We start from the raw sequence: 11614 nt of genomic DNA, 5'->3' as shown, positions 1-11614 counted from the left end.
TGTTGAAAATAATCTAGTATTTCTACAGATCAAATACTAATTAAAATTGGTAAAAATAATTGGCTCTCAAGAATTTCTCATAAAAAAAATGTGTATATGCAATAAATTAAAGAGTTGAGTTTATTATGCTTTAAAATTAAACTAGTGGTGTTCAAGGATTCAGCCCACAACGACTGGCAGAATTAGTCGTTTTTAAAATCCTCTTGCTCCTGATAATGTCAAAATGTAAAATAGTGAGGTTTTTTTTTTTTTGGTTATGAGGTGAAATACAACACTGCCATAAAAAATGGGGGACCAATAAAACTTATGAAACTTTGTAATGTAATCAATTAAGCAATGAGAAAAAAAAAATTGACTAGACTCAGTGATCTTATAATGGAAGTGTCATGGTCAAATACTCACCCCCACTACTATTAGACTTGAGAGTAATTGAGACCAACCTCGCTCTATTATACGTACAACAATGCAATATTTTGTGTGACACTATGTATTTATTTATTTTTTTTTTTTTGGGTCAGAACTATGTATGGCTTAAATGCAATGAACATTTGATACTTTAATATTGGTTTGTCACTTTTGGACTTTGGTTCATGTTGAACACGTATCTATTCGTGTGTTAGTGACCACATTATAGCGACAGTTGTGACCACTTCTTTTATTTGCTCTCAGACAAGTAGAAATGGGCACTGGGGTTCAATGGGCCATGTTATCTATTGAGCATTGACTAACATCAAAATCTATCAACACAGGGAAACAAAAATACTTAAGTCGGATTTATCAAAATGCAAAGTATTTTTATTTTCTCTAATTGTCTTTGGTTCAAGTATTGTGAATGAAAAACCTAATTCCTCTTTTAAGGACTTTTTGGATCAATTTAGATTAGTTGGATTTCATATAATAAGGCTTGTAAACGGATGGCCTTTACTAATTTAGAAAAAAGAAAAAGACTAACATTAAAGAATTAATTTTTTTAAGTTAATATCAATTAATTTTTTAAAATATTTTATTAATCTTAAATTTTAAATTATGAACCTTAAATAATAAATCTTTCAGAACAAAAGAATTTTTAGAATTAAAAAAAAAACTGAGTAACTAAAAATTAGTTTTCGGTATTTAAAAAAAAGAAAAAAAAAGGAATTATACAGCTAAGTATGCGTGTATAGGTTCAAAAAGCTGTTTGCACTAGAAAAGGCTACTCCACAATTATTCTTTGCTCCTTTGGTGGGACTCGGTGATATATTACCTTCCACATGATTATAATTGTGAAAATTTAAATCGAGATAGGCTTCATGGCCCGAAAAGTAACAATGCCAAATCACTTAACCAAATATAATATGGCAATCACAATTCAGATGAATGCTTAAAATTAGAAACTTTTTAGTTTTTCCAATATTACATACTCTAACTCTTACACTTTCTACCATTAGATATACTTAACTATCTATATATACATTAGCTTTATGTGAAAACTATAGAACTCTTAATAAAAAGGATAAAAATCTCTAGAAATTACCATATAAGAAAAATTCAAAAGATTCCATATTAAAGTTAACAATTAAAAATTTTTATAGAAAATATAAAATTTAAATTTTTAATACGTTTGTTGTTTATTTATTAAACTTAAAAATTAAAAAAATTAACTAATAGTAACCTATAAGTAACCTACTAAGCTGCTAGTTAAATCCTAAAAAACAGTTAAATTATTTTATTAATTTTTATAATTTCATCAAATATTAAATTAGGTGTTTAAAAGTTTATAATTGAATCTCAATATTAAAAGATTTTTTTATTATAAAAGAAAAAAATTATTTTCCTGAAAAAATATCCAAGCTTTAAATTTCGGAATAAGTTTTTTTTAGCATTTTGGATGAGTTTGCATAGCATTTTGGATGAGTTTGCAGCATCTCGGGGAACTTCTTTTATACGATGTTCGCCTTATTCCACAGCAAATTTTGAGTAAGGATCGTCCCACAAAAAAAAAAGTTGGATTAATTTTTTTTGAGAAATAAAGTTTTTTTTTTTATTTTATAATAATAAAAATTACTAATATTAGATTAAAACTTTAAATTAGGTCATTCTAACCTTTTTTTTTTTTGTTAAAAATACCATTCGGTTTGAAATATTTGTTTTTGCATTTTTTTGGTGACTTGTTTTTGCATTTGATATATGATGAATTATGAAATATTCTAAAAACAAATACTCTAGAATTATTGTGCTTTTTTTTTTTCTAAAAAATGACAACTAATAAGGTTCTAATTACAAATTTTTATCTAAGGTTCTAAAAATGACCACTAATAAGAATTAAATTACAAAATTTTAACTTGATAAAGATTTAATTTAAAAATAGTATTTAAGTTACATATTAAATAGCACGCACGTATTCAGTTTTATAAGGAAAAAAACACGATATTTTACCATTAATGATTTAATTTCTCCTTAATTAAATTTTACTATTTTTAATATGCTATCATATAGATTCCTCTATTTGAACCTGCCAGTGGTTGGGAATTGAAATATTACCCACTAAATAATCTTTACTATGATGAAAAGGAAAAATAAAAGTCATTGCTACAAAATTGATCAAAACTACCTAAAGCTGAGGCAGTGAGATATTAATGGGCCAGAGTAAATCTATCATAGTCAAAAGAAATTACTTATCAAACAATTACTTTTAATTTGTTATGGAGTGACTTTCAAGCTCTTAAAATGATGGTGGGATATCAATAATAAGTATTTGATATATAATGATAAAAACTCATATATATGGTAGTTTATAGTACAAGTTAGTACTATTAGTATTTCATATGGCCATGGTCATTGGGTATCCATAGCCAACAACCACTAAACACAACATTCCCACCCAAACCAATAGAAATCATATAGAATCCAATGAAACACAGCTCTTTGTTCCCCACAAACCCCAACACAAACCTATTTTCAATTTTTCATAGCATAAGAAGCACAATAAAGGCATTGTTTCCTCTCCGATACACTATATATCTCCTATCCAAAAATACGTACGTACACTTCATCCATGTTAGGTGTAACGAAAAAATCAATACTAAATTAATTATATATATATATATATATATATATATATATATACGATAATTAACTTTTAATATGTACATAATATGTTTTCATATTTTTATAATTATTTACTATCAATGTTTTTTAACACTTTTAATTAATATAAATAAAAAGTATTTTTAAAACATGTATTAACTATATTCCGATTAAAAACATATCTAGTCCAATTTCTATTATAGAAAAGTATAGGATACTAATATATTATTTGTCAATTTATTGTCAATAATAATTAATTATTATATTTTAAACACATATATAAAGAGATACATTTAGAAAATATATTTATAAAAATATTTTCATTAAACATAGTCATTAAAAATATATTTTTATTAAACACATCTACAAAAATATTTTCATTAAACATAATCATAAATATGAATTGGCAGAAATTTACAGAAATGCTGTACCTATCATAGAGGGATTGTTATATTATTAACATATACATATTTCTCATACATAAAATCATGTACGTGGGACCTCACAGAAGGAACCTCCAACTAAGAGTACTCCCTCATCATCATATAAAATCATGGCTAAGAGTTGTTGATTACACTCTAAACTGACCCTCCAAAGCACTACACTCAAATTCAATCATTCCAAAACCCTTGGGCCTTGATCGTCTTCCATTCTTTAAAAACAACCCCCTTCCCCTCTAACACACAAAGTTGCATTGCAACAAGACACTTTCATTTTATTAGCTAAGCAAGGATCATCCATCATGTCCATAACAGGAGTAGGACTAATAGACAAAGATATAATGAACCACCACAAGAAAACATTCCACCGGAGAAACGACTCCGGCGAGCTCGACGTGTTCGAAGCAGCAAGGTACTTCTCAGGCTACAACGAGTCTGTTATTGGCCACAACAAAAATGCATACAGTTACAGTAGTAGCAGCTGCTACTCTTCCGGCACCGCCGCCGCCGGAGCCGGCGCCTACAGAACCCACCACACTAACAGGGCAAGAATCAGCTTAGACATGCCAATGAGATCCTTGCTCCCTCAACAATTCCATGGCGTCGTGGCCGATCATCATCTTCATCAGAAGCCATCTTCACTCAAAAACAAAGAGAACAAAAAAGTTATTAGTAAGCAACCTAGCTCGCCAGGTGGAAGGCTTGCAAGTTTCTTGAACTCACTCTTTAGTAGCCAGTCAGCATCATCAAAGAAGAAGAAACCATCGTCGAAATCCACGGCTTCTTCTTCTTCATCATCAAAGTCCACGAAAGATTACAACAACGAAGATCATGATGAGTTCCCTGCTGGTGGTTGGAGAAGAAGAAGAAGAAGCAGTATTAGCCACTTCGGAAGCTCCTCAAGCACTGACGCTTCGGATTCTTCGAAATCCGCGTTATCAGGCTTCCGAACCCCTCCTCCTTGTGTTCATGCTCAAACCCCAACAAAGTGTTCTTCCAATTTCAGAAACTTCTCATTGGACGGTCATGATGATAGTAACAAAACCGCAGCAGCAAGCACTGCCACCATTACCACTTTGCAAAACGAGTTCTCGTTGTTCTTGGACGAGAAGAAAAAGAGGGATCCGAAAACAACGACGACAACTTTGTTGTTGTCGGAAAAACAACGGAACTGGATTAGTGAACTTGCTGAGAAGGAGAAGAAGTGGTTGCAGGAGAATAATAACAACAGAGAAAGCATGAATGATGATGAGATTGATGAAGGTGCAGAGAGTGATTCAAGTTCTGATCTGTTTGAGTTGCAGAACTATGATTTAGGGTACTATTCAAGTAGCGGTTTACCTGTTTATGAAACCACCAACATGGATAGCATCAAGAGAGCTGCACCAATTTCCAATGGACCTCTTTAAATTTTCATACCACTCTGTATATTTTGTTATCTCTCTTATTCCCTTAATTAGCTTCTTTAATTAGTTAGACTCATTAATGAGAGAACTTATGAGAAAATGAAAAAATATGCTGGATTTTGCTTGTTTAATTTGTATTTTTTTTTTTAATTTCCCTTCTGATTTTCTTAGCTTTTTACAACTTTAATTTTTTTTTTAATTTTGATTCTCCGTATGTACAGTTTGGAATGTTTGGTTGTCTTATCTAAGTTTATCATCAATTCATCAGCTTCTTCTTTTTCTCTTCCTTTGCTTTTGGAACTTTTTATTTGTTTAATTAAGCATGCAAAAATCAAATTCAAAAGTTAATATGTAATTTATTTACTATTAATTAATGATTTCCTAAGATGTACTTTGTTCCGTGATTATAGGGTTATTAACAAAGTCCTTTATAGATTACTGGCAGTACTGTTGGCTGCAATTAGTAGGATAAAAATATTTAGTAACTAAAAAAAATTAATTAAAAATAATTAAAATTTATTTTATTTAATATTAATAAAATAAATTTTGATGGTTTTTCTTTTTATTTTTTTAACATTGCCGCTATTAGTATTTAGCATCCTTATATTAACCATAACTATTTAGTGATGGAACAAAATAATTATTAAACATACTGAAAAACTAATCTTCTCGAACGATTTTGTCTGCATGCAATGAGTTATTTTGATGCAGGCCTGCTCAATCCTTCGGTTTTTGTTGGGAATGTTACCAAAACATTTTAAGAGCCGGGTGTTAGATCATCTTCATTAAAAAATTTATTCTAGTCTTTATTTATGATCCACCGCTTAATCATAAAAAATAATTTTACATCAATTTTTAGGATATAAATAATAAATAAAAATTTAAAATATTTCTCTCTTCTCTATTAAAGGAAACCAATTTTAATCTCTATTATAATTTTACTTAATTAATTAATTAAATAATTAAAATTAATATAGTTATTATTTTTTATAGTAATATAATTAAAATTTATAAATTCAAAAATTTCATTATTAAAAAATATTAATATTAAAAAAAATTAATAATTTTATATGTAATAATAATACATAATATATAACTTAATATTAAATTAGTTTATAAATTTACTTAATATAAAAAAAATATGATGGAACTCTATATATAGTTAATGACAAACATAATAAAATTGTCATATGTATTTAATTAAGTCCTCTTTTAATTGTCGATGCTACTGAGTATTGTAAAGTTTGGTCTTTTTTTAGAGAAATTGATAGTATGGTACAAAATCTTCTTCTCCCAATTAAAGTTGTGATAAGTCATTTTGATTTGGAATTTGAAAATTTGAGATTGTTGGGTATTTAATTTAGAATTTGAAAATATTATTATAAGTAATTGAAAAAAAAAATTTAATTAGTTTGGATATCCATTTTCCTGAACAAAGAATAACATCAATAAAATTTTGATTTCGTAAATTTAAAAAAAAATAAACAATAATAAAAGAAATTATAAGAATAAAAAATTTATAAATAATATATATAGAATAATAAAATATTAATTTATTAATAATAACAGTAATATAATAAGAGTCACATATACAATAATAATAAAAATATTAATTTATATATTATATATAATATATAATATATATACAACGGTATTTTCTATTATTTTCAATGTATATGAAAAGTATAATATATATATATATATATATATATATATGTATAAAGTTAATACATATGTAATCACTACAACAAAACAGAGAAGCGGCGGTAGTTTTTTGGGAGAGTTGCGGTGGTTATAACCGCCAACCGCCACTATCTTCGAGTTTCGGCGGTGAACAAAGCGCGATCAGGTCAACCGTCGGCAAAGCAGCGGCGGTGATTTTAAAGAACCGCTGGAATAATCGTCGCCATAGTCACTCGTCAAATCGTGGCGGTTTGAAACTGCTGCTATGCACGTGAAGCAGGCAAAGCAGGTATATGGGCAAAATTCGAATTTCAAATTACCGTTGGACATTCGCGGCGGTTTTGAACCATCGCAAAAATGCTGGCTGGAACAAACCGCCGCAAAAAGTCTATCTGGAACGTCTAATATGATTTTCGCAGCGATACCTGTGGCTTTTTTTTTAACAAACAAATTTATATATAAACTACTTCCTAATGCTTCGATCCTAATAAAAAAATAATTACTATAATATTAAAATCTACAACTCAAAATAAAATACAGAAATCTACCAAAATAATATCAACATTGCATTTCAAAATATAATATATAATTAATAAGTCTTATATAATCATAAATCTAACACAATCAGTGTTTAACACCTATATTTACATATCAAAATAAATTCAAATAACGCAATCCTAAAATTGAATTAGAAAAGAGTTTTGCTTCTAATATTTAACTATGCAAAAAGCCTAAAATAAACAGTCATTTTGATAATAAAAGTCTTCAGTCACTTCAATCATAAAACTCTACAACCACTTCATGAAATAGTAGAAGGTGGACTTGTCTCGATTGAAAAGTCTGCAACCTAGGATTAAAAATAAATAAAAATATGTTAGAACAAAAACAAAGACCATTAAATAATTTAAGTCTAACATGAAAAGGCATAAACTATCCGCTCACACTACAAAAAAATGTGTTTTAGCGACAAACTTTTAGTGACAATAATATAATGGCCACTAATTCTTTAATTTAAGTTATTTTTTTGCGGTAATTATATATTTGCCATTATTACTATATGTTATAGTAGCCATTATTACTATTGCCAGAAAATTATTATCTTTTATTACTTGTAATCTTAATTTTTTTTAAATTATTATAGTGGTCATTATCATTATTGCCACTAAACTTTATTATTACTTTCTTTTTATTATCCCTAAATGAAATTGAAAAATGGAGAGAGAGAGAAACTGAAAAAGGAAGAGAAGTATCGACACTGGTTAATTCGCGTGCTTTCCTCCATCGCCGATCACCACCGCCGTAATCGTTGCCATCGCCGACAGTCGTCGTCCATCATCCTACTCCTTGGACCTCATTTCCATCCGATCCACCTCAGATCCGCATCGTTGTCATCGTTTGTTCATCTCAGATTTACGTCGCTAAGGTCTTCTATCCACCGTTACTGCTCTTGTTACAACACCACACCTCCGCCGCCTGTACCGCCGCTGTTCTTGCATGTAGACGTACAAGATCGCCGCTGTCGGTAGGTATTCTCCATTTATTTTTTTATTTAGGTTTCAATATTTAGAAGCCTATGATTCTCTCTCTGTATTATTACTTTTGCTCTGTTTTCTTGCTTGATCCTAATGAATCTGGCAGATCAAGCTAAAATTGAAGTCTTTAAGTGTTTCAGATCCTTATTTTTTGTTTGCTCTGTCTTCTCCGTTCTTGCTTGCTTGATCTGCCACTCTTGCTTTCTTGCTCCATTTATATTTGGATTTCAGATCCTAATTTTAAGTGTTTGAAATGTTTTCTGTAGAGTTTCATTAAGATTTTGTTTGCATTATTTCTCAGAATATAAAAAATGTTTATAATTCTGTGGTTTTTCTAATTGTATGATTTTTAGAATATCATCCCTATACTTGGATGCAAGTTTAGAAAATGGATAACAATTCTGAGCTGGTTAAAAATTGGATGGACTGGTTCTGAACTAATTTAGAGCTTATTGAAAACTAGAGAAGTAGTCCATAATCAATATTGAAACTGCATGTTTTTCTTTCACTTAAAAGTGTCTTATACTCCATCAAGAAATAGAAAAAGAATTGAGTTATGCATAATCAATATCGAAAACATGAAATCCACTCCAGGTTTTTCTTTCACTTAAAAGTATCTTATGTCCAAAGAGTTGGTATCACATATCAACTCAGTTCCTAATATCTTTACTTTTAATTTTTTGTTTTTTTATTTCAGGTTCAAGCAGAGGCCTCCTCTACGTTGGAAAGCAATCAATTACTTGGTCAGCATATTTCTCATCATTTTGCTTATTGGTAATATATAGCCATAAAACGGGTTAGCCTGATTCTATCAATACCGGTAAGCACATTAGTATAATGGGGGATATGTTTTTAAGGTTATCTAAAATTCTAAATTGTTTTATGTTTTTGTTATAATGGTATCTAAAATTTTGAAATACTTTCTGTTTTGTTATTCAATCTGTTTTGATTTGTAGTTTGGTTTAACAGTATTATCTTGTTTTAGGAGATGTTTTTCTTAGCTTATAATTTATAATCATTAAATATGCAAAATTGAAACTTCAACTGTATGCTTCAAAATAAATTACAATTAAAAAGGTTGTGTTGCTTTTGAGTTTAAAAAGCGATTTTGAATAAAATTGGCTACAAATATATTAAGTGCCTTAATATTCTAGTTTTGAATTTTGTGAAGTTTTGTTTTCTAGGAATTTGTATATAGGCTTTTGGTTTGATATCTCAATTTGAATTTGAATGCTGCATTTATAATCCTCTTAAAATGAGAGAGGTTTGCAAGGGAGGAAGAGAAGTTGGCAAGAAATCAGCCCAATCACAAGCCTCCACCAAGGCTTCTTCAGCACTGAAATCTCACTCTTCTCATCCTACTCGAAGAAAAAATGGAAATTAAATTTTGGTCGAAAGAACTACTTTCTTATGCTTATTTAGCAAGGGTTTGTCGTCGGTAGTTGAAATTTCAATTTAACATCCCCTCCCCCTAATCTTAAGATATTGTGCATTGTCATTATATTTGTCATTTAATGATTTTAGGGAATACCAGAGGCACTGATGCGAGCAGGAGCAGTTTACAAGTATGATTTATCGATACCTGTTGAAAAGATGTATAATCTTGTTGAAGAAATGCGCTCAAGATTAGGTAATAGAGTATGAATCAGCGGAGTAAATGGATTACACAAGTATGTTTATTTTTATTTTCCTAGATTTTTTTTCCTAAGAATCCCTATTTACAATTAAAGATTTTACACAGAGTATGTGGTGCACAAAATTATGATTACACTCTTCACAACTCCGCACAACTAACCAGCAAGTGCACTGGGTCGTCCAAGTAATACCTTACGTGAGTAAGGGTCGATCCCACGGAGATTGTTGGCGTGAAGCAAGCTATGGTTATTTTGTAAATCTTAGTCAGGAGATTAATAATAAGAGTGATTGTATTTATGAAAAGTAAATAACATAAAATAAATGGTACTTGTGATTCAGTAATGAGAAACAGGTTGAGGTTCCGGAAATGCTCTGTCATCTGAATCTCTGTTTTCCTACTGTCTTCTTCTCCAAACACGCATGGCTTCCTTCCATGGCAGGCTGTATGATCCTCTCAGATGAAAAATACCAGGCGCTGTCACCGCACAGCTAATCATCTGTCGGTTCTCACTAGTGTCAGAATAGGACCATTATCCTTTTGCACACTGTCACTGCGCCCAACATTCGCAAGTTTGAAGCTCGTCACAGTCATCCCCTTTCAGATCCTACTCGGAATACCACAGACAAGGTTTAGACTTTTCGGATCTCAAGAATGCTGTCAATTGGTTCTAGCCTCTACCACGAAGGTTCTGATCTCACGGATTCGGTCCGTGGATCAGAGACCCAAGAGATACGCACTCAAGCTGTCGCCCAATGACTACGTTTAGCTCAGATAGAACGGAAGTGGTTGTCAGACACACGTTCATAGATTTGAGAATAATGATGAGTGTCACGGATCATCATCTTCTCCGGGTTGAAGTACGAATGAGGTTTAGAGCTCCTCTCAAGCGTGATTGAATGGAAAACAGTAGTAATTGCATTAATTCATTGAAATACAGCAGAGCTCCTCTCCCCCACCTATGGGGTTTAAAGACTCATGCCATCAAAAATACAATATGAAGTGTGAAAAATGTCATAAGTTGCTAAATGAATCTCTAAAAGTAGTTTTTATATTAGACTAGTAGCCTAGGGTTACAGAAAATGAGTAACTAAGTGCAGATAGTGCAGAAATCCACTTCCGGGACCCACTTGGTGTGTGCTTGGGCTGAGAATTGAAGCTTTTTCGTGCTTAGGCTGTTCCTGGAGTTAAACGCCAGCTTTGGTACCAGTTTGGGCGTTTAACTCCAATTCTGGTTCCAGTTTGGGTGTTTTACGCTAGAAATTTTAGGCTGACTTTGAACGCCAGTTTGGTCCATCAAATCTCGGGCAAAGTATGGACTATTATATATTTCTGGAAATCCCAGGATGTCTACTTTCCAACGCAATTAAAAGCGCGCCCTTTGGGCTTCTATAGCTCCAGAAAATCCACTTCGAGTGTAGAGAGGTCAGAATCCAACAGCATCTGCAGTCCTTTTTCAGCCTCTGAATCAGATTTTTGCTCAGGTCCCTCAATTTCAGCTCGAAAATACTTGAAATTATAGAAAGACACACAAACTCATAGTAAAGTCCAGAAATGTGATTTTTGAATAAAAACTAATAAAAATATAATAAAAAGTGACTAAAATATACTAAAAACAATGCCAAAAAGGGTATAAATTATCCGCTCATCACAACACCAAACTTAAATTGTTGCTTGTCCCCAAGAAACTAGAAACAAAATAGGATAAAAAGAAGAGAACATACAATGAATTCCAAACTTATCAATTAACTTAAATTGTAGCCTTTTTGCTTCTGAACAGTTTTGGCATCTCACTTTATCCTTTGAAGTTCAGAATGATTGGCATCCATAGGAACTTAGAATTCAGATAGTGTT

The 11614-nt window shown here is 30.9% G+C and overlaps 1 protein-coding gene across 1 annotated transcript; it reads left to right on the top strand.

The window, feature by feature from the left end:
- The first annotated feature begins 3446 nt into the window (after positions 1–3446).
- Positions 3447–5043, top strand: LOC112750400 (protein BIG GRAIN 1-like E). The gene has a single exon (XM_025799114.3). It carries the CDS (start codon positions 3809–3811, stop codon positions 4913–4915), a length of 1107 nt encoding a protein of 368 aa, XP_025654899.1. The 5' UTR covers positions 3447–3808; the 3' UTR covers positions 4916–5043.
- The last annotated feature ends 6571 nt before the right edge of the window (positions 5044–11614 follow it).

Source organism: Arachis hypogaea, chromosome 15 (assembly GCF_003086295.3).
Source record: "Arachis hypogaea cultivar Tifrunner chromosome 15, arahy.Tifrunner.gnm2.J5K5, whole genome shotgun sequence".
NCBI lineage: Eukaryota > Viridiplantae > Streptophyta > Magnoliopsida > Fabales > Fabaceae > Arachis > Arachis hypogaea.
Note: the sequence above shows the minus strand (reverse complement) of the source record. Positions and strands in the feature narration are given on the sequence as shown.